At 40.6% G+C, this 27,259-nt stretch overlaps 1 protein-coding gene and 1 long non-coding RNA gene across 4 annotated transcripts in view; both read left to right on the top strand.

Moving 5' to 3' along the window:
• The window catches only part of KIAA1958 (KIAA1958 ortholog), a 63,707-nt gene extending 51,486 nt beyond the window's left edge, over window positions 1-12,221 (top strand). For all 3 annotated transcript variants that reach the window (XM_068175893.1, XM_068175891.1, XM_068175892.1), the window contains one exon: window positions 10,220-12,221. In XM_068175893.1, the coding sequence (XP_068031994.1) occupies window positions 10,220-11,265 (1,046 nt within the window). In that variant the 3' untranslated portion in view covers window positions 11,266-12,221. The remainder of the gene's footprint in view (window positions 1-10,219) is intronic.
• On the top strand, window positions 1,614-3,245 carry LOC137464512 (uncharacterized). Its single transcript, XR_010994262.1, has 2 exons — window positions 1,614-1,890; window positions 2,945-3,245. It is a non-coding gene; the product is annotated as an uncharacterized lncRNA (long non-coding RNA).
• Window positions 12,222-27,259: the final 15,038 nt, after the last annotated feature.

Below are 27,259 nucleotides of genomic sequence, written 5' to 3'. Positions count from 1 at the left end.
GTACTTAGCCTTCCTGGCTTTGATATCTCTGCTCTGAGATCCTCTCAATTCTTTCATTTTCTGTAACTGGTGTGTCAGTCCAGATCAGTGCTGGTGAGTCGGCTCAGCCTGGTAACTCGGGCAAAGATGTAGTTCTGTTCCTGTACTCCCTTCATGGGAAGGTGTAAGCAGGATTGCAGCCTTTCACAAGTGGGACCTAACATGGGTTGACTCTTGTTCTGCTCTCAGTGTGGACATCCCTGTAGGTTACAGGTGTTCGTATAAGTCTCTGTCTGAACATGACCATTATAAAATGGAGTGCATATAGGACTTGTTGGATTGATGTAGAGCTCTTGGTGGAATATTTTAAGTATTTCTCTATAATCAGAAGAAGTAGGACCTCTCCCTTTCCCCCCTTCTTTCTGTCTGCAATCTCTGCAATGGTGTGAGTTTAAATTAAATGGGAACCAAGATCCTCATATAAGATTTGTGGATTAGGAGTTGTTGGATGAGCATCAAAATGTTACAAAACTTCAAGGTGAAAGGATTCTCTTCACACCTTATGAACTGACAGTTTTGACTATATTTAGCTCTAACTTCTAAATCACTGTTTATCTATTAAAAAAACTGTCAGCCTTGCACATTCCAAAGAAGTGCAAACAAGAAAAAATAACACCTTTTTAGGGGTCTATATAAAGCGTACAGAAAGGTAGAATTAATCCTTGTTGTAATTATTTCAAGCCCAGTGGAACCATGCCAAGTAGTACAAGAAAAATAATCACATCAGAAGAAATTTACAAAACTCTTATTTAAATAACGTTCTTCCAAGAACACTCAAGTAACTGCTGATCGGTCTCTGTATTTGTGGTTTACATACAAAGATTGATGAGTTTTGGCTAAAGTGACTGCTTGAAGTCTATCTGCAGGGACATATGCTGCTGAATGTGGTCAAGTGAACACTTAAATATATGTAGGGGTTAGACAATCTCTTCTCTCAGTGTTGTACTGAAGAGTTCAGAGTCCACTGGTGACTCTTTAGGTCCTGTAATTGATAATCCATTGCTGCTCTAGTTGATGGACTAAAAATAGTAAGTGCTGAGACACATAATTACAAAAAATAGCTTTTTTTTTTTAAGTTGCTAGGGCCTGGCTTATTTAGAAGAATAAAATTACATCATTATAGTTTTAAATATCAGAAAAAGGAAGCTATTGACATGATTAATCGCCTGATCTTGCAGTAGTGATTTGCAAGCCCACTCCTGCCTTCAATTATCTTCATCCAAATGCAGTTAAATTATAATCTAATCTTTTGGTGGCTGTAGTCTAGAAGTCTAGCTAGACATCTTTATTCTAGAAGTCTATGTAATGATTACTTACCTTTATAATATTACAAGAGAGTTCTGTTTAAAAGCAGGACAGTAGCATAAAGAGAATACATTTAGCCTTGGCAGAGTAATTGTGTAATTGCTTTTATCATCTGGGTGTGCAGCATGACAAACAAACTTTTAAAAAAGAAATGAACCCATAGTACTAACAACTCTAATACAAGAGTTGTTTATGCAGCTGTTCCTACAGCTGTTCTGTTTGCAGAACTGAGTTCTGTTTGCAGCTTTGAGTCTTCCCCAGTCTTGCATTTTAAACTTCCATCCTTTAATGTGATGAGAGTTGTGTTTGTAAATGTTAAAATAAAGCTCAGTTGTCATTTTTTCTAGAGTGTGAGGAGGAGAGAACTCAGGACAAAACAGAAAAGCAGGCTAAAAATCTACATTAGAAGCTGTTTCACTTGAAATGTTAGACTTCATTCTCTCTGGAGAACTGTGTGAAGAGCTGCTCCTCAAATACTGCTTTCTGAGCCAGTGAAGACAAAAGAAATACGCATGTTCAAATTATGCATGGAAATTCCTTATGCAGGTTTGTAAATTGTGAGCTCTTCATAGAATTTATGCCCTTTGTAGCTTGCTTCACTTCTACTGGACAATATACAGTGAAAGGTAAAAACAAATAGGTCTGGCTGGGCAAAATCACCAACAGAGAATTTCAGAAATGATACATCAAGATCTCTAACAAGGCAATTGAAGTACTTTATTTAGTTAAAGGTGGTAAGAGAAAAAATAGTGAAATGCAGTTCTTTGGGGTGCATGTGCTGCAATCTGTATTACCAGAAGTAAATGGCATGACCCGCCACCACATTTCCTCTGGCTGAACTAGTAGATAGTTCAGACAGAATATAAAGGGATACTTTTTTTATTCACTACCAGTGGCACTTTAATAAAATAGAGGAAAAATGTCTGCAGTCTTTAATAAGCAATATATCAACCAAGTGTTGAGAGCCTGTGTAGAGACTTTCACAGTATGATTTATTGTGTTAATTACAGTCATGTGGGCCTCATGCTCTTAAGTCTGAAACTGCTCACATTCTCAGCTTGATTTAAGAATATGCTTTGGCCAAGACTTAAAGTGCAGCTTATTATGATTAATGTAATAAAATATTTATTATATTCTCCTTTTCTTTGTTTCTCTGCTTGCTGCCTCAGTTAGACTGACTCATTTTGAAATACTGAAATAGATTTCAGATGATGAGGATTCTCATCTGGTTTTAATCTCTCTCTTTGGTGTTATGTTTTTTTCATATCCTTTGCTCTTACTCTCTCTTCTCTTCCCCTCATCTTTATTTCTCTCCCATATTTCCCAGTTCTGCTTCTCAGCTTCTGTCTAGAGTGAACCAAAAGCAGGCAAACTTCATAGCCCTGACTTATCCCTTCCAGACCTCTTGCACTGCTTTCTCAGCTATGCTTATTAAAGGTTTTTCTTAAATGTGATGACATTAAAGCGGGTGGTACACTGTAGCTGAGAACATGCTAAGCCTCTGGTGATATGAAGTGGCATGTTTTGCATGTTTTACATTAAAATTCTTCTCATAGAAGGCTGAACTGAAAGGGCCCTCTTTCTCATTCTTCTTCCACAGGGCTTTCAACTGCAGAGAGGCACAAAATTCCAGTGTGCCAAATATTCCAAAATTATATAAATTTATACCCATGATTTTGTGCAAACCAGCCCAGTAGTTAAATTTCTGGCTGAGCAATCACTGTTTCTGAAATCTGCTTACACATCTATAAATCTGGCTTTTTCTGTAGGAGCATGGAAAGATGGAAAACTTTACAAAAATGTATACTCTTGGTTTTGTTATGCCAGAAATTGATTTTTTTTGCCATGAGAATGGTATAATTTTCAAACTATAAACTCAATAAAGGAAGTGTGTCTCAGATCTTTACAGTTTTACTCTCCTCATTTTCGTTTTTTTCTTCTTGTTTTCTTTCCTTTTTTCAGCTTTTGAATCAAGTCACTGTATACATATAAATATTATTCAGTTCCACCTTCTACACAGATAATTACTTAGTCCAGTTGATTTCTACAGAAGCAGATACTTAAGTATAGGGACACCAATCCAGAACACACTTATAATATGCTTTGTGGAATTGGAAACTTACTTGGGAGAAAAACTGATACTCTGCTGAGTATACATATGCAACACTTTCTAGAGTGGTGCTGAGCCAGGTCCTCTTTGAAAATGAGTGCATCCCTTCTGCTGAGCATCACTCATCTTCCAGTTCTCAGTGTAGGGTAGAGCATTACCATCATTCCCTTAATTGCTTCTACCATAAAGCATTAAGTAACTAACATACTTCAGAAGGGCAACTTTTCTTTATGTTGCTAAGAAGTCCTAGGTTAAAAAAAAATCTGTTTTCCAGAGTTAAATATTTAATCTGAAGAAAATAATTGTCAAAAGGTGTCTCTTTTCTTTAGCTTTAAACTGAAACAAGTATCTGGAGTTTTCTAATGGTGTTAGCCATTAACTATTTGGAAATTATTAGAATATTATACGGCTGAATACAAAGATGCACGCTTAGCATACAGCTGACATTAGCTTCAAATTATAGGTAACGTTTTCCCACTTACCAACTCCAGCAGCATTCCAGTTTCACCAAACTACCTGATTTGTTTACCATGAGCTCTGAAAGAATAGAAGTTACATCCTAGAACTGAACATTGTTGAAGGAGGTTTAGTCAGTTATTTTGAAAGGATGGAGTTTCACATTTTTTAAAGTTTTCTAATGGTTTTGGGTTTGTAGTATTGAAGACTCTAAGTGTGGCTTTTATATCCTCCACCTCTGTGAAGAGTTGAGTCCCTAAATATCAATTATATAAAGGTCCAAATAATTTATTTCTATATGCCTCCTGTAAAGATAGTAGCTATGGAAATAAGAGTGGGATGAGGCACGGCAGGTAAACCTGGAGATGGTTGCAGGGTTAGTTACAGGCCAGATGACTGACTTGGAATGGGCTAGATAAAATAGTAGATTCCACTCCAGCTGCCAGCCGAGTATATTATGCCTGTACCTCGCCTAAATACCAGATATATGAGTTTCTGAAGACATTTTCTGTTTCTGATGTTCTCCATGTTGTGTCCAAGCTGTAGCACCCTGCTGTGCATTGTTGCAGTGTTGGGCAAGCCTGGGAGAGCTGGAGTTGGTATACTTCTTCCTGTCAAATGGAGGTTGAATCTGGCTAAATATCCACTGTGGGTACAGAGGAAATACATCCCACTTTGCATGGCAGCAGTTCATGCCAGTGCATCTCAGAATAGCTTCAAAAGGAGATAGAAAACTGTAAGGCCTCATACCACAGAAATGCCACTGAATTGTTCAGTGGAAGAAGGGAAATGCAAGGTAAAACTGGAATGCAGGACTTTTCTTTTCCACTACCATGATGGAACCAAAACCAGACAACTAGATGAAGTGAACCAATAGGAACATTTTTTATTCAGAAAAATGTATTTTTAGAACCTTTGTGCTGGAATGGCTCAGATGTCACATGCTTCGGGTGGAGAAGGAAAGTAGCCTCGTAAAAATTGGGAGCCCTTGTTCCCAGGGTGCTGCTGTTTTGCACTCATTATCAATTGCTCTATCCACTGGAAAAAAAAAAAAAAACAAAAAAACCCAAAAACACAAAACCAAAAAACAAACCAAAAACAACCTGGTGACACAGTCAGTCACAGCAGAACATGACTTCTTAATCCCTTGTCATAGCTACAGATTTTTTGACATCTAAGGCTTGTGCAGAAGTCCCATTAATATTGATCTGTATTTTATTGTTGGCTTTGCCAGCAGTCAAACTGCATCTCAAATCTTTTGAAGCTGTTGTGAGAAAGTAGTGAAAGAGAGCACAAACTGGAAATCAGCTCCAGTGTCTGATTGAACATTCATTATCAGGCCATTCTATCAGACCTTGCAAAAAATGTACAGGTCACTAAAGTCTATTTTAGTGACTTTACTTCATGGAGATACCAATGAATAAATATTCCCATACTCATTTGTTTGCAGTCTAAGTCTTTTTTCCTTTGATATAATCTAAAGCTTTGTAATTTTAGAATCATAAAACATTTTGCAGATAATTTCATTGGAGGAGGTTAACTGAATAGAAGTATAATATTTTGCCAATAACAGTGTCTTTCATAAGTGGATATTAATTAATTCTCTAATACTACAGATTTTACATGCTAATGAAAGCCTTTTCTGAAAATGGTAAACTAGAGTTTAACATTTTAAATCTTAAAATAGAGTTTATATAGTGGGAACAGGGAACTTTAACTGTTAGACAGAATTTAGTAACATCAGAGGGGTAGGGCAGAAATTTAAGAAAAAATGCAGAAGCAATTTCTTCTACTTAATCTCAAGATGTTTTTGCAAATGTTTAGAGGCACTTCTGCTGTGGACACCTTCTGCTCTTATCCTCACCCTCATTTTTGGCAGCATGACATGAGAATGGTATTCACTGGTTTATTCTTGTGATATGGTGAAAACCAGTTGTCAGCTTTTTAAGTTTGGCATTCAGAACAAGTACTAATATTCTGGGATGCCATGGCATGACAGTGGTATTCAGCTGGTTCTGACAGGGAGGCAATAGCACAGCTTCCAGGGAGGCACATTTGTCAGAGGCTCTTGCAGCTGTTCTGCATTGTGACTTGGCCATAACTCCCTTGCACAACAGCGTGACCTCTGCTCACTGAGACTGTAGATTTGAGAGTTTTGTTCACCTATAGATACCTTCTTGAAACAGGAGGGAACAGGAGAAAAAGGTAGAAGCAGGCTGTGGTTTACTTGAATGGTTTTAATGGGCTGCATATTGCCACGGCCCAAAAGTTGAATATCACTGCTTTTCATACTGCTTTGCAATAACTGCAAAACAGGGGCAAAAGCCAACCTATAAGGTGCTGGGGAGTAGAGAGAGGGCACTTAGCTCTGGAATAGAGATATGTGGTGCTTTGTGTGATGTTAACTACGCTTTTTCACTTGAATGAAAGCATATTGGTGGAAGCAGGCCTGCTGGAGAGGCGTTTTCCTAGGCAGGACAAAAATTTGGCAGAGAAGACTTCAGCTGGTGACATGATTACCACCAAGAAAACCCACCTTACTTTTAATGTACATCTGTGACATCTCACTGCTTACCATATGCAGAGTTTAAGACTTTTTGCAATAATAACTCAGGTTTGTGACTCCCTCTCTGATGTACAAATGCCCTCTGGACATTAACCATCTGTATCTGTCTGTCATAAAAGCAAGTGCCTTTCCTCCTGCCATATGTAATTACAGAGGTTATGTCCTTTTCAGGGAGTACAAGTGTGTGTATGTGTGTGAGCTGAAATTAAAACAAGCCTGAGTTTGATAACTCTGCTGATAACATTAAGTCTTGGCTGTGTTAAGATCAGATTATGAAAAGATCAGAAAACAGCTGTTCCTCTGTGGGAGAGATCATCTGATGGTTGTGGGCTAGGCTGGGACATCCGCTCCCACTAGGTTGTCTGTTTAATCTCTGCCTGGTCACTTTATCTCTTTCACTTCATTTGAGCTAGAACATCTTAAGTACTCATCACTTTTTCAAACTCATAGTTGGGAGTTTACCCTGGATCCCCCAGAGAGGTGGGTTTTACTGTCTTTTTCTGCCACACTCTGGTTTTCTTGGAAATGAAACTGTGGTGTGGGATATGATAAGAAACACAAGAGCTAAACCAGGTCCTTTGTGCAGTGATGCAGCTGAGGGAGAAGGACCTCAGGAAATGTATCTCCATTTTTTTATGCTTCTGCTTGTAATCTGTAAAACGGGTAATAGCACTACTAGTTCCAAATACTGCATTATGACAAGAAAAAGACACTAAGGATAGCTTGGCTTCATAGATCAATGATGACGATAATTTTTGGTTGATTGGTTCTGACCAACCAGCTGAGAGAAATTAGACTGTAACATGAGAGTATTTGTATTCCTCAAGCCTAACAGCAGAGACATACAGAAGACTATAAGAAAGGTAAAAGCATATGTAACACCTCCTCATTCTCCTATCCCACATCAGTCTGCAGCTTGAGGATGTTCTGATATAGAGGTGTTCTCTAGGAGCATTTGGTGGCTTTTTTTTCTGTGCTTTTACCCACTTTTGGAACCCATGCACACTGAGGAGTTGATACACTGAGTAGTGGAGGTTCAAGAGCAAATAGGTTTATGTTTGGAGTAGTCAAGGAACTAATGTAGATCCCCACCAGTGTTTCCAGTAGTTTCCACCACCTCCACAGAACATTAAAAAGAACTTTGATCTCTATTCAGCAAGATCAGCAAAGTGAGACAAAGCAAACATCTAGGAACTCTTACATGGGAAACTCCCCGCATTTATGCCATGCTACATGATACCCCACCATTATTTGAGTGGTCTTGTTGGAAGAGAATAATCCATTACTACTACTTCAGCCTGGATTCTCAGCCAAAGTGGAGGTAACTCTCGTGATGTGGCTGCAAGAAAACCTGACCCATTCTTTTTTAACATTTCCTACCTGCCTTGTGAAGTAGCACACAACACACCAGTGCAGGAATGCAGTGTTTCTGGGGAGTACCCAGAACTGTTTTCATAATGAAAGTTGGGGGAGTCTTTAATTCAGCATGGGTTTTATAACTGTTAGCTGCAGATAGGGCAATTTCCTTTGCAGATTAAGGAAAGATGCTGTAACATAAATGACTGACTGGGTGTCACTGCTGTGTTGTGACAGGCTATCCTCTAAGAAGAAGTGATTGATGACATTTATAAAACTGAGCCATTATATGTGCTGTTTATATTGAAATAGAACTTAGGATGTGGGCTGTCAGTCAAAGCAATGATTACATACACAGTTCTATAACAAGTGGTGGTGGGTGCAGTGAACAAAATACCAGAGTAAATGTTTGTTTCAGAGCTTTGAACAGGGCTGTCTCTTTGTTTCCAACCTGCATCTAGCCACACTAAAAGGATCTATTAGGTACATTGCCTAGAGCATGAGGCTTCACTGCAGGCTTTGAGGAGTTCTTTGATACTGACATCAGTATTAAAATGAGTTTCTGAATTGGGCAGGTGACCTTTCTTGTTCCCCTGGAGCACAGTTCAAGCAAACCTCAGCTGTTTGTGGCAGCATTTCTTCCTGCCTACAGAAACCCTCAAAGGCCTCAGATGCAGATGCCCACTTCTCTGTGCATTGCAGAGGATTTGAGAAACCTGGGTGAGTGGTGTGGATGCAGGATGCCTCTCTCTGAAGACACAGGACCTGCTCCTAAGCGTTATAAGCTCAGTCCTTCTTCTGTCCTGCTGGGAAGTCCTGGACCAAGTCATTCCCTGTGCTTCTGTCTGCAGGTGTGGTATGGAGGTGGTGGGATGAACTTTCTTGAGAAGCACTCTGTAGATTGGTGGAAGGAGAAGCTGCACAGCTCTGCACCAGTGTTTTGGCAACCCACCTACCTGGGGTAGGGAAGGAGACTGCCTTCCTTTCCCTGCTGCCTTCTCCCTGTTAATTGGCTTCCAGGGAAGAGAGGAGCAAGTGTCTAAACACTGGTGCAAAGCCATGGGTGTACTACACAGCCTGCCCTAAGATTGACCTGATTGGCAGAGAGGAAAGGGAACTTCACCTGGTCTCATATCATTTTGTGTGTGTATCTCGGGTGGGAGACACCTGGTGAGGATTGCTATGGCACTGCTAAAAGGATGCCAGAATGTATGGGTTTTGCAATGAGACCAAATAGAAAATAACTTGGGATTTTTTTTCCCCCTCTTTTGCTTGTTAAGTGGAAAAGAGACAAAAAGTGTTCCACATACAATTCCAGAAAATATTTAAATAATTGAATTTTTCAGTCTTTGCCTTTGTTTTTAATTTTCTAAAACCATTAAGATTCATCACATTTAGAATGACAGTTCCACCTGTATGCTTTAAGCTGCATTCTTGTTCAAACACATAGTCTGCACATGCCAAGAAAACAGTCCTTAAAACACATATTATATAAGGTTTTTCCTTTTTATGCTTCTCTTATGATCAGCCAGAAAATCAGCTGTCAGTAGCAGCTATCATAGTGGTAGCATCTGAATATTGTGTTTTGATATGACATTGATTGTAAGAATCTATGAGGATAGCGTGTTAAATATAAAATTGTTTCTAGAATTTGATTTTTATGCAAAATGAAAAGACAACTGTACTTGTTCTGTCAAGGTACAATTTCATTACATAGAGAGGCTGTATAATCATGGTTTTTTACCATGTTTTCTGATGTGAACATATTGGCTACATTTTCTTTATTCTTGTACATTATAAATTGTACATTGCTCTATAGTAATTTTACCTGTCATTTCCGTAGGATATGCTGCCTTATTTTGTACTGTACATTCTAACTATATTTATTTCACTCTTTAAATTTGTGTCTGATTAAAGATAAATATTACCATCATAAATATGATGTTTTAGCTCTTTTTTTTTCCTGTCGGAAAAAAAATGTAACCAGTACAACATCTAGTTTCACAAATGAAACAATTCAGAGTGGGCTTATTCCTGAGTTTGGGCTTTGCACACAACATTGGGATCCACAGAAAATCTTTCCACCTTGCCTTTATTGTGAAAAGCCTGTTGCCTTTAATCTCAATGCTTTCCACAAATCTCCATGCACAAAACTGTGCCCCAGTGTCATGAGGAGCTCACTTAGTTTGTATCATATAGTATGTCATTTGTTAAACTGAAGTTGGCTTTTCAGTGATGTGACAGGTATGTAAAGATGTTTACCAGTGCTCTTTGTCAACTTGATTTTAAGTTCTTTCCTTTTTGAGGAAATTTGCTTTAGGAAAAAGTATATCACAAAAACTCACTGCTTCTGCTTTCTCTTTTCTGTCCCATTCTTCCTCTTCCAGACCAGGATGAGAGAGCAGCAGAGCTCAGCAGGGAGCAGAATGAGAAGACCATTCGCAGCACGCAGACAGCTCTCCGCAATTTCAGAGAATTCCTCATTTCCAAGTACCCATCTGAGACCCGTGAGATCTATGTCATCCCCTGCAAAGAGCTTGATGACTATCTTGCATCCTTCTTTGTGGACGCCAGACAAAAGGATGGGTCTGAATATGAGCCAAACAGTCTGGCCAACTATCAGTGTGGACTGGAGCGGTATCTCAAAGAGCACAGGTATGGATACAGTATTACAAGGGATAAGGAATTCAAGAGGTCCCAGGAAGCTCTAAAACAAAAGCAGATAGAGCTGAGGTGTAAAGGCAAAGGCAACAAGCCACACAAATCCATGAAGCTCACCTTTGCTGATGAGCTTATTCTGCGCAAAAGAGGCTTATTGAGCAGGTACAATCCTGAAGGGCTTCTGAACCTAGTATGGCTGAACAACACTAAGGCATTTGGACACTGTACGGGTTTCCATGGGTCCACCCTCAAGTGGGGAGACATCCGGCTGCGGATGACAGAGACTGGGTTGGAGTACCTGGAGTGGATGGGGCCAGACAACGGGGATGTGAGTACCAAGAGTAAGAGAGGAGGGACGGACTCACGGGTGTACGCCACGCAGCACTCCCCGCAGACTTGCCCCGTGCAGGACTACAAGGAGTACGCCCAGCGGCGCCCTCCGGCCATGCGCTATGAGGATGCGCCTTTTTACCTGTCCATCAAACCCGTTGTCAACTTGGCTGCACTTCACTGGTACAATTGCCAAGCCCTGGGGAAAAACAAGCTTGCCAAGATGGTGAAGACAATGTGTGAGAAAGGGAACATCCCTGGCCGCAAGACCAACTTCAGCGTCTACCAGAGCTGCAGCACCCTCTCAGAAGCTCAGAGCAACCAGCTGGTGCTGATCTGCAATAACTTGAGCCAGCAGGCTGCCCAGTCCATGGCAAGCCACTCCAATACTGGCAACTTTATAGTATCAGCATCCTATGACTCATCATCTGACATGGCTTGAAAGAACACTGAACACTTTTTTCTTTTCCTTTTTGTTTTAAGCATTGAATTTGTGCTCAATAATACACATCAGCTGTGATTGTACACTAGTCCCCCTCTCAACTCCCTCTCCAGTGTTAATTTGCTTTATAAGAATATATAAACATAAAATATATTTTTCTTTCTACAAATAAGTCAACAGAAATAGTTTAGTATTACTAACAGTATTTATAGTGTTAATGCAAAAATGAAAGGTACTTAAGGGTTATAATACGAATGCAGATTTTAGAAGGATAAAAATGGTTCTCAGGCAACACAAGATAGACTGAAAATACCATTTTTAACATGCACATATTAATGAGAGTAAATCCCCAGGGAGGCTTACGTAGCAATTCTGTTCTAAAGTATTTTTTCAACTTAGTATTGTAACATGACCTCCCACAGTGGAGGAGACAAACTTAACGTTGGCTGCTGCTTCTTACCTGCTAGCTTATTCTTGATCAGCAAGACCAAGAAATAAGAAATGCATCAATGTAAGTTCACAAAACCATTTACAGCATTTTTTGTCTGTTTTTATTATGTTTCCTGAGGATCACTTACACTACAAAAATCTTGAAGTCAGCTAAATGCCATTTTCAACTTTTGGATATGTTGATTTTTTGGGATCAGAATGTTGCTGGTCTTTAGGCTAAAAAGTATTGTTTTCAACAATATGCAAAAGTATAATGGCAAAACCACTGTCACAGATAATTTTACCTCTTTAAGCATAGGTTTTCAGTATTTTATCAGTGTGTGTATGTAATGTAAAATCTATTGACATAGAGCATTCTTTCAGTATTTAGGGAAAACCAACAGTACAGAAAAATCAGCAATCTTATCCCAGCTGTACAGAAAAATAGCATCAACTATGTCTTAAGCCATCATTTGAAATCCACAAAACAATAGAGAGTGTAATGATATTTCTACAGAAATTTTAAAGAAATTATACAGAGAGGTAAAAAGCTGGATAGTTTTAAGTGATGGAGTACAAATTTAACTTAGCTCTACATCATCTGTTTCCATTGCAGATGATGGAAAACGTGCATGTGAATTGAAGGCAGAATTTGGACCTTAAAGCCTTGAAATAACAAGTTCTGCTGTTCCGCTTTGTAGTGTAGTTGTTCTACTACAAGTATGGGGAAAACACCAACAAATTCACTATTTCAGTGAACAGTACTTTTCAGATAAATAAAAGTTTAAATTCCACAAGGATATGCTAAGGCTGTGGTGAGGCTTTAGACAAGTCTGCTGGGGTAATCGAGTGCCTACTGAAGTCAATGAAAGACAACCTTGGCTGACTTCTGCTGGGTATCAGACCAAACAGCCTTTGGAGAGGCTTTCTTGTTTTGCAATTTTTAATTGTTGTGTTTCTTTTTGCTTGTTTGTCTGTATTTCTTCACATTCCTGCATATCCTTCAAATTCTTTAGATCTGCAACTGTGCAATGACTTTAATCATCACTAATTCCAAAGAAGAGGTGAAAGAAAGGTAACAAATAGAAGTAAGCCACCTAGCACCTATAACCTTTTTTTTCTGTGTTCCTAGGATGAAATATTCCTGTGTGAGAGGGAGGTGGCAGAGTGTCTGCACCTCACTTAAGCCTTACTGAAAGTATGTTCTGGGGATGAAATAGGTAGCAGATATGGTACTGAATAGTCTAAGGGCAGGGATTTCCACTATAATAAATATCTGTCCTCCCAGGAAGCTTTATACAGGTGACACAACCTGGCTGTGATCTCTTTTTTTCCCCACATGTAGCAAGGCTGGTAAAAAGTCCAGTTTTCTGTGTCTGACACTCCATGATAGTGTAGCTACTAGTTCTACAGTCTTCCATTTACCATTCGCTGTCTCTCAGGGTAGGCAGTGGCTTGGTAGGCACAAGCAATTGTTCATATTATAGAGCCCTCCTTTTGTAACTTGGCTTTGGGACTTGAGGCCAAATTATGACTCTGCTGAAGTGATTGCAAGCTGTCTATGACTTTCAGTGCCGTGGCATATCTGACTTGTCGGTGGAGGAGACAGAAGCACAGAAAGATTTCAGGTGAAGCCAGAAAGACAGCTGCCCAGTTTCCAGATGAGGCCAGACATCTGATTGCTCTTTGTACTGCCTTGTCTTTTCACAGCAGGTGCTTTTAGTGTGATACAGGGAAAAATAGTTTTGCAAGACCAGTGTTGCTCTGGGATTTCTTTACTCTTTTCCATTGAGGACTCACGGAGTGGTGCTTAGTATGTGCTGGAGTGTGAGCATTCTGTGCCAAGGACCTCTCTCAAAGTGCCAGGTTAGAGCTCAAGGGAAATCTGTTCTCTGTTTCTTCCCACTGGTACTCATCTCAACACTTCCCAGTGACAGCTATTGCAGTATCTGACATAGTTCCCTATATTTCCTTTCCTGTTCTGCAGTGAGGGGATGGTATCAGCTGGCCTTTGTGGGGCAGCAGATCTCTGTTTCCCACCTCTCCTCCCCTGCCCAAGCCACCCCTTTGCTCTGAGGAGGCCAGTCCCTGGCTGTACATGTGCTGTGCTGCAAGCAGCTCTTTGGAGTGTTGCTTCACATCTATGCTGTAATTCAGCCTCAACATAGATCTCAGAAGAAAGAAGACTGGCACTTCTGGGTTTTGAACTGAGAGGTCAAAAGAAGCATTTCCCATTACTTTTTGACTCTACATGCTGCCTAAATTGTTGATTACCACAGTATTGGGAGGGTTTGTGCTGATGTCCAGCAGCAGTGAGGCAGCATCTCTTGTACCTTGACTTAGCAGGGCACATGAGCAACCTTTGCTTGTCTGGTTAGGGGATAAGCACTGGATTGTGTGTGCTTATTGTGATAGCCTCAATATAAACATGAGGGAGGCCAGGGCTGAACTTGAATTAAATCTGGCCAAGGACATCAAGGACAACAAGAGGGATGTCTGCAAATACATCAGAAAGGGAAAGGAAGTATAATATGGGCCTGTTACTAAATGAAGGAGGGACCCTGGTAACAGAGGACGTAGAGAAGGCAGAGTTACTGAACACTGCCTTTGCAGTGGTCTTCACTGGCAACACCAGCCCTCAGGGATCTCTGACCCCGGAGACCAAGGTAAAGGAATGTTGGAAGGGAGGTCAAGGAGGGAAAAGTGTTGAAGGACACTTAGACGTCCACAAGTCCATGGACCCTGACAGGATGCATCCACAAGTGCTTAGAGATTTGGTGAACACCATAGCTGAAGCTGCTCATGGTCACCTTTGAAAGGTCATGGAGAGGTGCCTGCAGATCGAAGAAAGCAAATGTCACCCCAGTATTCAAAAGGAAAAAAAGGGAACCCAGGAAATTACTGGCTGATAAGACACACCCCAATCCCTGGAAGGGTGAGGAAGTGCCTCATTCTGGAGGCCACTTCTATCCACAGGAGAAGGTGAGCAGGATAGTCAGCATGGATTCACTAAAAGTAAATCATGCTTGACCATCCTGATTTGCCTTTTACAATTAAACAACTACGTGGATGGATGAGGGGAGAGCAGCAATCTTTTTTACCTCAACTTCAGTGAGGCTTTTGACACTGTCTCTCATAGGCAAACTCAGGAAGAGTGAAATGAATGGGAAAATGGGAAGACAGGGAAGTGGATTGAGAACTGGCTGAACAGCAGATCCCAGAGTCACAATTGGTGGCATAGGCTCAGGAGGCCTGTTGCTAGTTGTGTCTCCTGTGGTCCAATAGTGGGCCCAGATTTATCCATCAATGACTTCGATGAAGGGACAGAGGCCTCCTCAGCAATTTCACTGACAACACAAAGCTGGGAGGAGTGGCTGATACCCCAGAGGGCTGTGCAGCCCTTCAGAAGCACCTCAACAGCCTGGAGAGCTGGGCACAGAGGAACCTTCTGAAATTCAGCAAAGGCAAATACAGGATCCTGCACATTGGGAGGAACAACCCCGGGCACCAGCACAGGCTGGGGGTGACCTGCTGGGAAGCAGCTCTGTGGAGATAAGCTGGGGGTCCTGGTGGACAACAAGCTCTCCATGAGCCAGCAGTGCCCTGGTGGCCAAGAAGGGCAGTGGTATCCTGGGCTGCATTATGAAGAGCATTGCCAGCAGGTCCAGAGAAGTGATCCTAGCCCTCTACTCAGCCCTGGTGTGGCTTCACCTGGAATGCGGTGTCCAGTTCTGGGCTCCTAGGTACAAAAGAGACATGGAGCTCTGGAGCAGGTCCAGTGGGGGGCAACAAAGATGATTAAGGCACTGGGCATCTCTCTAATCACACACAGGAACAGACTGCCCAGAGAAGACTCACCCTCACTGGAGATACTCGAGAATTATATGGAAACAGTCCTGTGCTGTGTGTTTTAGGATGACCCTGCTTGAACAGGGAGCTTGAAACAGATGACACACTGTGGTTCCATCCAGCCTTACCCACACTCTGATTCTGTGATTATAGAAATAGTTTTGTTCTGCTTTGTGATGTCTGTAGTAACTGCAGCAGTGCTGATGGCAGATTACCTGGTAAGTTCTGGTGGGGCAGTCCCATACAGACTACTTGTTGAAGAAATGAAACACATATGGAGAGAATATGATACCCAAGTAATATAGTACAAAAATAAGCTTACTAGTTTTGAAGGGCATTTAATACAACCTATTATTCAGTCTATTTGTGGACAGTTAAAGGAATTAAGTGACCACAGTGTGTCTAATTACCATTTGTATTAAGGCTGTGAAAGGTTATTAACTGTCTGGGAGGGAGACTTTGGGTTTAAGCTGCTCTGGTGGTTTTGTCTAATACTGGTAGGAGAGTATGTGTCATAATCTCTTTAATTTAGGTGAAAGAGGACAACTCAGGTATTTTCAGTTTTGACTGAGGGTATCACACCTGCTTTGGCAGCAAGTTGCAAGCTCACAGCGATGGTGTGCAGCTTCCCTGGTGCTAAGATACACCAGTGTGGCCAGGGGCTAGTGCTGCCAAGTCTTACCATCCTATCCCTCTGCCTAAATGAAGAACTGTGGTCTACAGCCTTGCCTCTTGTTACTGAGCACCTCTTACCATGAACTCAAGGGCAGCTGGCAAAACACTGTCCTGCTCCTGTCCAGCACAGGCTGTATGATGGTGATTGGGTGCAGTGGCTACAGTGAAGTACTGCAGGTGGGTGGCTGCACTCCTGCCTACATCATACTCTGATGTAAAAGCTGAGCTTTTGCCCCATAGTGAGGCTGTGATTTCCTTAAGATGAGGATAGCTGGCTCCAAAATGGGGCTTACTTTTCTCCTTTCTTTTTCCTTCCTTTTTTTCGTGCCACTCAACTTTCTTCGACTTGATGTTAGACCTCGTGAGTGAGTGATTTCAACTCAGCTCCCCAGCAGAAAACACAGCAAAAAGAAGGGGGAAGTCAGATAATTTTCTTCCAATGTACTGAGCTGAATCTGCTAAAAAATTGAGGTGCAGACCCTATCGGGGAGACAGAGGATGGTGTTTGTCTACCAGCATCAGAATCATTAGCCTGGCTCAGCTACTTCATCCCGTTAGAACACCATCAAAAGGATTATGCAGATTCAGACTCTTCCGGATCATTTGTAGATGTATTAAATGCCTTCAGAATTATCTACTGGCTTTCGGGAGATTTTCTCAGTGCTACCAAGAGCAAAATTTGGCCTTGAACTTAAGAGGCTGAGTGCCAAAGCACAGGCCTACGCAGTGCAAAGGGGTCTGCACTAATGTTAGTGCTGACTTTCCCACGTGGCCTTCTCAAGACACCACAATAAGAGTCAAACATGGGGATTATATGTGGATGTCACTGGATTGATCTGGATGCAGCTGGGCACAATACATGCATTTGGATCTGTTCACATGATTGCACATGTAGATGGGCAGAGCTGTAGACACTTTGGACGGTGTAAGCTCTGTTTTTTTAGTCATCTGTGCATGTATTTATGATGTGGTTTTGCACAATGTTACATGTCTTCATGCAGTTAGTTGAAACTGAAGTCTGTGATGCCTGGGTGCCACAAACTGCCTGTTTTATATTCAAAAATGTATTTATGCAACAAAATGTATTTTTAAGTGCAGAAGAATGAAATACTGTCATGAACTACACTGTAAACTACACTGTAAATACCAAGGGTTACCTAAAATAACAGCACATACTTGTTCACTTGCATAATGCAATAATTCTATGATAGCAGCATCAGGGCTACTGACATAGAGGATAATCTAACAATGGAATCTGTGTCCCTGTTGCACATTCTCCTTTATGAAGAGTATCAGCACTTTCAAGCTCTTTTTAGAAATTGCTATGGACTGATACTCAGTCTCTACAAAATTGTTACCCTGTTAGAAAGCTGTGTAGAGAATGACACACAAGCGGTGTTGTATTGTTGTGTGTTTTTGTTAGATGTTTGTGACCGAATCTTGTTCTGCTGTTTGCGCAAGTGATGTGGGGTGGTAAGATGGGGATCAGAAAGAGCAGGTGCTGTGTCACTCTAGAGCCCAGGCTGCCCTAAGGACTGAGACAGCCTTAAAGGAAACTGAGATTCCTGTTGCACTAGCTTTCTTCCTGTTCAGCTCATATTTTACCCTTTCTTGTCATCATGTCTGTGTACATCACATAAGTGAATTGACTGACCTGGCTAGCACGTGTGGTGCATGGGCTGATCATTCCATCCGACAGTTGATTGTCAGATGGATTCTGCAAATGATTGTGATTGACTGATCTGCCCCAACCCCAACAGCTCCACTCCTCTCACCTTTCCTGATCCTCAGATATTCCTCCTTCCTGGTGTCTGCACTGTGGGGCAGGGAGACCACTTTGTGCAGGGCTGCTCTTGGCTGGGAGCCCTGCCCATCAAGTGACCTTGTGCTTTGGGGATAACACGCTCAGGGCAGACCACCTCGCATGGGATATGTGGGGTTATGGGATACTGCGTGTGAGCACTCTGGAGGCTCGCATCTCTCATGCTGGAAGCACTCCCCTCTTCTGCTTTTTGTGTGAGGCTTTCAAGTCGTGAAATGAGATTAAATTTATTCTTGTGTGGAGGACCAGACCCATGTCTGTGTGCTGTGTAGCCCTCCACTGACATCATGGACTGACAAATAGGACTGAGATGACTGGTTCTCAACAGTACGCAACTTTTGGGCTCCCTCAGTCATGGAGAGGAGTTCAGCTCATGGTGCAAACAACAGGGAATTAGGAACTATCCAGCTCCCTGAATTTCCAGAGGCAGTGTGAACATGAGTTAAAAAAGAGAACCTACAGGATGCAGAATTGTCATTTTATTTTCCTGAAATGAGCCAGTTCATCCCTCTGGGTTAGTGTAGAGAAGTACTTCTCACTATGAAACATGGCAGGAAATGGGTCTGCTCTGTTTAATGAGGGTTCTTTGTTAAATGTCACCATGGAGAGACAGCTTCTTTGCTGTCGTTGCTCTTAAGGGGCAGGGTGTATTTTCTCTTATTTTTCTGCTTTCCTGTGTGTGCTGAATCTGCACTCAGAAACAGTGGAGAGAGGAGACCATCCATTGTAAAGCATGGCTATGTTCCTAGCCAGAAACTTGGTACTATGCTTTCTGGTGATGGTCCCCATGCTGAGCCATGTCTTGGTTGTGGACACGGTAATAGCTGGTGTCTTCCAGCTGTCTGTTTGCTCTGTGCAGAGCCAGCATGAAGGTTGCAGCATGATTCTCCAAAAACAGAGAGTCCAAAAGCAACTTTTCAAGGACACACCTATCAGCTGGACAACTGCAAGCCAAGGAGGGAGAAGCACAATTAAATGAAATTAAATTTCCAACGGACAGCATGTGAAAAACACATGAGGCTGTGTTTGATCTCTTCAAGGGTTTTGGAAAGCTAAGGGCCCTCAGGGCCATCAGTGCTCCACCTCTTTCAGACGAGTGTAACTACAGCTGGTGAAGGAGTGGCCCTTCTGAGGACAAGTCCTCGTTCTCAGAGCCCCCAGTGAGTTGTATTATTGCACTGCTTCCAGCTGCATTCCTGCAAACCAGGTTCCAGCCTGTTCCTCCCCACTGCACTGTGACTGGTGCCCTGCAAAGCCCTGTTGCCATTGTTCTCCAGCACCTTGATTCTTCCTGGAAGAAGCAGAGAGGCATTTACCGTGGAAAATCCTGCAAAGCTGTGAAGCCTCACAGCCCAGAGACACCTATGAGTTTGTTGAAAAGTTTGACACTATCCTCTCAAGTGGAACATATTTGAAGCAGTGGTGATGTCTAAAGCTTTAATTCCTAAACTGATGTGGGAAAATACGAGTTTGCCACAAAATTTTCTTGTTATGTGAACTGATGGATTTCTGTCTCAAGAAATTAACTTATTTCCTCTGTTTTCTCACTCAGTTGGTTAATGGTAGTTGGTAATGCATACAAAACTCCATTTATTTTATTATACAAATGCCACTAAATGAGTTGTCTGTGCATTAAAAAATGGACTTACTGTTTCAAAGCTATTAGGATGCTTTTGGCTAATCTTTTATTCTTGTGCTCAGCATTTATTAGACAGGATTTATCACTATCTGAAAAACAGTACCATTTCAGATTTGAATTTGATCTTTTGTAATTAAAAGAGGTTTCTTTCACAGCATTTAAGGTAGTAGCAAGGTAGGTGCTATCTTTGAAATTCAATGGGGTAGTTTCAGTTGGAATGAGGTGTTTAGCTCTTTTAAACAAAGCTGTAGAAATCCATTAGTTCTTTTTGATTACTACTGTTTGATACAGTCTGTATGTCAAGAAAATAACATAAAAGTCAAGTGAAGGAAGAAACATCTAGAAAATGCAAAATGTTTAGGAAAAAATAGAAGACTAAATCCTTTAAAATAATTAATTTAACACATACTATCTTAGCCACTTCAGCTGCTTTTCTTTTTTTTTTTCTTTGTTTCCTTTTCTTTTTTTTAATGAACAAAAAAAAAACACCTCTCTGACATTGCTCATGCCTAGAATTTTATCTGCTTTCTGAAAGTTGTAATCTTGCTGAGACTGCCCTTGTTACCATTATAGCATGTTCTCAGCTGGCCTAGATCATGTGTAGCTTTATGGTCTGCTCCACATCGCTCTTGCTTGCTGGGATTCCTCTTTCTCTTCTACTTTCACACATTTAATTCACTTTCTATATGTAAATTTCCCACCTGAAAACAAACCGATGCAGGAGACATTGCCTGACTCTCTTCAGTGATGGATATGGAAGGCAAGGATCAATACTAAATGGCTTCAAATTGATTTTGATAACTTTTGTGTATGGAGACAAATATCCTAGTGTCTCTAAGGCTAAAGGTGCACTGAACAATGACTGCAGTATCAGTCTTGTTGAGACCTTTGTTTTCTGCCTGGTGCCTATGATTCAGGTCTTGGAAGCTTTGCCTTCTTCAGGAGCTTGCTCTGTGAGCAGCTCGAAAGGCTGGGTTCCTCTGCACATGGCTGGGTGCATGGATGTGAAATGCAGGTGCAGAAGTATCCAAGGCATTCAGAGATGTGTAGACAAAACATGAAATGAGATCTGAAAGTTGTCAGGGGAAGAAATGGTGAGAACCTGATTTGCAGCTATTTATGGCAGTACCTGCAAGCTGGGTGGTGCTGCTGCCAGAGAGAATTTGGTGCCACTTCTACAGAGTGCTGTGAGAAGTGCATGCCCATGATTCTGCTTCCACCAAGCTTGGGCTGTACCTGCACTTCCTCCCCAGGCACATGACTAGCCTCACTGGAAATGAGTCTGAGGTGTGCAGGAGGGGACATCACTTGGCCATAGATGCGTTGTCAGTGCTTGTTTTTGTCCATGTGGCCCATCCGTCTCAGGGTTCATCTCAAGACCTGTCCGGGCAGGAAAACTACTCAATAATGGAAGAAAAAGAAGTGGCAGAATATCCAAGTCCAATGAAAAACAGTGGGAACGCAGTAGAAAAGCCTGGCAAACACAATGGAAGTTTTTGTCCTTTTTTCTAAAGAAAGCAAGCGTAATCCTTATCCTTTAATATCCTACTTTGTTTTACACCAGAATTAAAAAATCTTTTCCATTTGTTTTAATTACCTGCAGGCTTTAACTCTGCCTTTGAAAAGCATTTTTGCTATGACAACCCTTGGTCTCGTGGTGAGCAGTGCTAGGAGAAACAGCTAATGCAAGGATTTTGTCTTTCCCTGCATGCAATGTTTAATCTTTCTAAATCTTTTAACGTGAATGTATTTTTTGCCATTTTGTAAATTGACAAGATTAGCACAGTTTCTTCCAAAACAGCAGTTGACAAACCTATTTTGCTCAAGTACAACTAAATTTCCACCTATCTGTGAATTCTCCACAGTCACCAATTCATTCTTAGAGTTGAACCTCTAAAAGGTTGACACTCACTCAATGACTTTAACAACTTTTTTTTAAGAACAGTTTGTAAAACTGTTTGTAGGTTTTTTTTGAATTATTTATTAAAAAGATCACACTGTCTTGCATAATAATAATATTAATAATAATAATTCTATGCATTGTGTGATTCAGTGATGTTGCTCTTGGAATTTTGCATGTCTTCTAGATGTTCTGACATTTGTATGTTTACGTGATACTTGTAAAAATCCTAAGCATTGCTTCTATAATCAACACCATTTTAGGTAAGTGAAAATTGTACTATGAAGCTATGCCAGTTAGCAGGATTTTTGTGTGTCATACTAAAACTGCATCTACTGATCATTTCTTGGTTGATGCCATTATTTAGTGCCTTCTGTAGAAGGAATCAATATGTTGTGGTAGATGGGATGTGCCAAATTTCTAATATCTTGTCTGCACAGATTATCACTTACCAGCTTGAAGCTTAAAAAAAAGTAAAAGGAAAAAAAAATATTTAACTCTCCATCTTTCTTTCAAGTGTCTTCTCATTTATTTAAATTTAGAAAACCTTTAATAGAGCTGAAAGGAAGCCATCTTCTCTGGCCACACCTCCTGCACCAGCAGTCTCCCAACTCTGAGAGGTATGAGAGAATGTGTAGCACCAAAATGTGAGAATGTGTAGCACCAAAATGTTCTCATTGGTAATGGATCAAATGCATAGTCAGGCCTGCTTAAGTAATTTTGGAGCATGCTAAAACACCATTTAAAGCAGTCCTCTGATTACGATAATAAACTGTTAGCTCTCATAGCAGTTTTCAGCTGGCTCTTGTAAACAAGCGTCAGCCTGGTCAAGTGGTGGATTCCAATCTCTGCTCCGCCTCTATGGAAGCCGCACATTGCTGCCAAATGAGACTTGGATGAAAGTCAAGCCCAAGATTTTTGGTCTCTTTTTTTCCAACTGCTCCCATGGCAGACAAGCCCTGTTTACTGAAATTCTGACATTGCATTTTCTTCTACCCTCTGCCTTAAATCTGGCAGTATTGCAAATGCACACCAAGCATATGCATCTGTTTTGATCTTTGTAAGATTCTGACAGGCTGAAATTGTATCATACTATACTCATACAACAAACAGGCAACAGGGAAATGTGAGATGCTCACCTCTGGTGGATTTCCCAGCCACCAGGCATGGTTCATGTACCTAGACTGATATTTTAAGATAATATTTTGTATGGAAAAAAGAAGAGGCTGGCCACCAGTTTTCCATCTCTGTTGAGACATGAAAGCTGTCTTGAAAAGACTTTCAAATCAAAATAACAAATTATGAGAAAAACTGCATGACTGGGGAAAAAAAGAATACATTGAATTTATCCTTAGAAGTATTGGTCTGAAGTCATCTCTGTCTCCAAGCAGGAAAATTGACAGCCTTTGTGATGCAAAACACTTCCAAAAGATAACATTTATGCCAATTTTTTCAATTTAGTTGTTCTTTTCAGTGATACCCAGGACATTTACAAAAGGCAATATTAAAGGAAGCATACAGAATATACTGAAAATCATCCTGTGTAGTAGGTTGCAAGCTGGTCCTCCAAAACCTGATGGATTTAAAAACCCAACTGAAGATTAAAACCTTTTACAAGTGATAGAATATTGAGAAGCCTTTTGCAGCATCTATGCTCTATCAGGAGGGAATAGGGCTCTCTTCAGAAATGTTAGGTCCTATAAATTTCCTTTAGAAACTGGAAGCTTCTTCAGACTTGCTTTACCAGACAAGGAGCCAGCTGGGACCAGTTACAGTGTGGCTCTCCATTGTTTTCATTGTCTAGTAGCCATTTACACATGAACGTGTGCTTCCACTAGTATGAGTGAAGTTTTCACTCCACAGAACTCCTGCCTATGTGGCCCTAATATTAAATATTCAAGGCATGGTTTTATATCCTACATTTCTTCTATTTATGAGTAGATCAGAGTCTCAGTGGTCTCACTATTGCACTAATTGTCTTATCAATTTGTCTTTCTGACTTCTATGTGTTGGCCTAATTAGCCAAAAAACCCCATAGTCAGATTCCTGCAACACAGTAGCTGTTTTTTTCCCCATCTTTTTATTTTCCATTGTGAAGCTAGGTATATCTGCATAATCGCCAGTTTAGATTAGAGTCAGAAAAGCCATCAACATCCTTTATTCCCACTTTGCACACTGGAAATGCAGTAAGGGTTCTATAGGTGCAGACCTGATCTAGCCTGCTGCCTGTGGCATGTCAGTCTCTAGTTGCATGTTTGCTTTTCACCAGAATTCATCAGTTTCAAGATGCAAACTAGATTATATTAATGGTGTGCTGGTTTAGATACCACCTTCCAATCACAGTGATTATTTCAGTGTACATATTGTCAGTCCTGTAATTGCATTTTGCCTGATGTACATTATATTGCAGGACCAGCTTTCCTTTTTGCTTTTAAATATAGCTTAGCCTATGCTGTTGAAAGGATCCAGGAAAGAATTATCTATCCAAACCCCAGTGGAATTTGGTACCTAGCTTTTATCAGACCGCCTTGCAAGCCCCAGCTATAATCAGCTATTTAAGGCAGAGATTTTAGTTTGAGGAGTGATACGTATCATCCACTCCAAATGCAGTTGCCTGTACAAGGGCACCTTCTTACACAGATCCCTTGCTCCTGCATTTTTGAGATTATCTAAACAGCAGTTTACTAGGGAGAAATAATATTTTGATACATTTTATTCCATTAAGCTCTGCAAATCTAGAAATCTGAGGGGGAAGGGGGAGATTACTGGGTCATTTTCTGAAAAAGTGAGCAAGATTGTCAACTAGTCCATTTTCAGTTAAATGTTTGACCCCATTGTCCTCAAATTACCCTATTTCTGTACTTGCACAGGAACAGGAGAAAAAAAAGCAAAAAGGCTTTGTGGCTGTAAATTAAGAAGGATTTTATAACCTACTTTGACCCTCAGATCCCCAGTGGTGTTTCCAGGGCTGGTAATTTTTTTACGCATCAGCTGGATAAGTTTTGACCCATGTGAATGTCACATTGCCATGCCTGCAACATATTTTTAAGAAGCAAACTTCATACATGGTAAGATCCTTCAGTGATGAAGACTGATATGGTCAACAAAGTTGTCTGTCACTTGTGTCAGTTTAAAAAAAGTTTTTTTTGTTGTGATGTATTTTTCTTCTTCAAGACACTCCACTATTTTTAATGGGGATAGAGTAAACAAATGTATGTTGTACTGTTGTCTGCCACAATGTCTTCTTGAAAAATGTTCTTTAAGTATTTGAGTACAGAAGAGCCCTCAATAAGAAGAAAATAAAAAGACTAAGAGGGTTTTTTAAGGTGGTATTATGAGTTTTCTCTCTTGCTTAGTTGTCAGGTAATTAGGCTTTTGAAAAGAATGGATTCAGTTTGTGCTAATTGGAGTATGACATTCACTGTTACTGGTCTGTAAATTCCAGAGATATTCTGATCTTTATTGCACTTCACCTCCATTTTTATTCTCTTACAATAATCTTTAAGAAGTTTGGTTCTGCTGCATTAGAGATTGGTTTCAGTGTCTGTACAATGTTTGCTACTATTGTAGTGTGACTGTATTTTTGATTTTAAAAATTTGTATTGGTACAGCCTTAACTTACAAAAATAAAGATCATTTAAAAGAAATAAAAATAGTCATTGATGTCTGTGATAAGTGCATGCTTTATTCACAGTATTTCGTCTGTAATTAGGTGTAGCAACCAAGTCTCATGTATTTAATAAATTGTTTTCTGCAAAGTTGACTCTTTTCTTTAATCAAGTGAAAACAATGTATGTGGCATTTCAAAGCATGTTGTATTAAAAAAAGCACAAGCTGTGTCTCATATTTTCCAAGTATGTGTCTCTGCATAGCTGGGGATCTCCCATGCACCTATACTGCATTTTGATAGCAGAGTACAAATCAGCTGACCAAGAAATAGCTGCTCTCATACCCTCCTAACTTCTGGGGTTGTGTTTCAGGAAAACATTTAAACAATTGCTTAAGTAAGTCCTTCCCTGCTCAGGAATGTACTTAAAAGCAAGCTTGACTTGAACCATGTGTTCCAGCCTACATTCTTAGAAAGCCTACATTCTTAGAGCCATTTTGGAGAGATTTTGGAAGCCATTTTCCTGAACCTCAATTCCAAGGCACAATTTGGTCTGAAATTATTTATTTTGCATGCAGAATTTCTGCAGTAAGGTCTGCTTTCCACATTGTTTTGTTTTAAAGTTCATCTAGAATAAAGTATGAATCCAAGAAGTTGCATCTTTTAAGACGGGCTTGTCAGACATGAAATTTTTCTGTTCAAGAGGTTTTAAAATTAAAAGACCAGAAAACTAAAGCTAATAAAGCCCCTATATTATGAAAGTGAAAGATCCCAATTGGAGAAGGTCAGAGTGTGTAGAGTTCTGCCAAAGGAACATGAGAAAAAGGAAAAAGCCAAATCCCCCTGAAAAGTGGTATCTAGGAAACGACAATGTGTATTGTTTTTAGGTCATCAATGCAGGATAGTGCAGGATAGTAAGAGATAAGTGACATCATGAGTGAGGTAAAGAGGAATATGCTTTTCACCAGGTATTCTGGGAATGCATTTCTACCACCTGGCAAATTCTGCTAAAAAAAATCCCTTCTTGATGCTTGGTGCTAGCAGCTGGACTGTGCTCATAAAACATGTAAAATCTATCCTGTCTAAGATCCTGCTGTTGTCCCAGTGAAAAGTGGAAGGAAGAAGGAAGACCTTTGGATGAAGAGACAGGGAGGTGAAGTATGGCCAGGTACTACAAGGTGCTTTCGCTGTCTGTTACACATGCACAATAAACCTGTTGGATTAAACTTTATAGCTTGGATTAAACTGAGGTTGAAGTTAATGAGCTTCTGTTGGTCTAAAAGTGAGTATGCAGTGGGTGGTTAATGGTTAAGGTGTTTAATGCAGATTCAGGTAAGCAAATTGGCAAATTTCTGGTAACTCAGCTACTTTCACTTTTCCTTTGCACACTGATTAACGTAGATTGCCACTTTAAGAACTGCCATGCTCCCACAGCCAGTGGAATGGCTGGATAACCAGGAGCAGTGTGCACATGCAGGGTGCAGTCTTGCACTATGAGGCCTTCAATGTAGCAGGAGGAATTTGGCTCAGGCAATCCGGAGTGCTTCCCCAGGGGGGGTCTCACAAAAGTGATAGAATCTTCTGAGCTCAGTTGTGACTAAATATATCTGAACATGTGAACAAGCTGAAAAGTATTGTAATTGCAATTGATGCAGAAGTTGCTGACGGAAACTGTGGCATGTTGACTCTTCAGATAAACTTTGAAGGTGGCAAAGTGGGGTCTGTAATTCACTGGTGGCTTGCTTTGGTGCAGTGTGCACCAAAGTGAAATGGAAAAAGGCAGCTATTTGTGAAAGGATCCATAACATTTATTTGTGGTGTAGCCTGATGGCTGTGTTACAACCTTCACTACTTCACTTCAACTAATTAGTCTTCAAGAAGACTAATTAGAAAGAAAAAAAAAAGGTGGCTAAGTAAGATGGCTATGTACAAGAAAATGTGGCTATTTGTGTATGGACATTTTGTTCCAAGGTCCAAATTCCTACAGGAAGGGAATGCACATGCAAGACTGGCAGCACATGAGATGCTTTTTGCTACAAAAAACTAGAAGGAAATTACACCTGGAGGAGCTTT

Source organism: Anomalospiza imberbis, chromosome Z, assembly GCF_031753505.1.
Source record: "Anomalospiza imberbis isolate Cuckoo-Finch-1a 21T00152 chromosome Z, ASM3175350v1, whole genome shotgun sequence".
Lineage (NCBI taxonomy): Eukaryota > Metazoa > Chordata > Aves > Passeriformes > Viduidae > Anomalospiza > Anomalospiza imberbis.
This window is presented reverse-complemented; position numbering and strand designations above follow the sequence as displayed.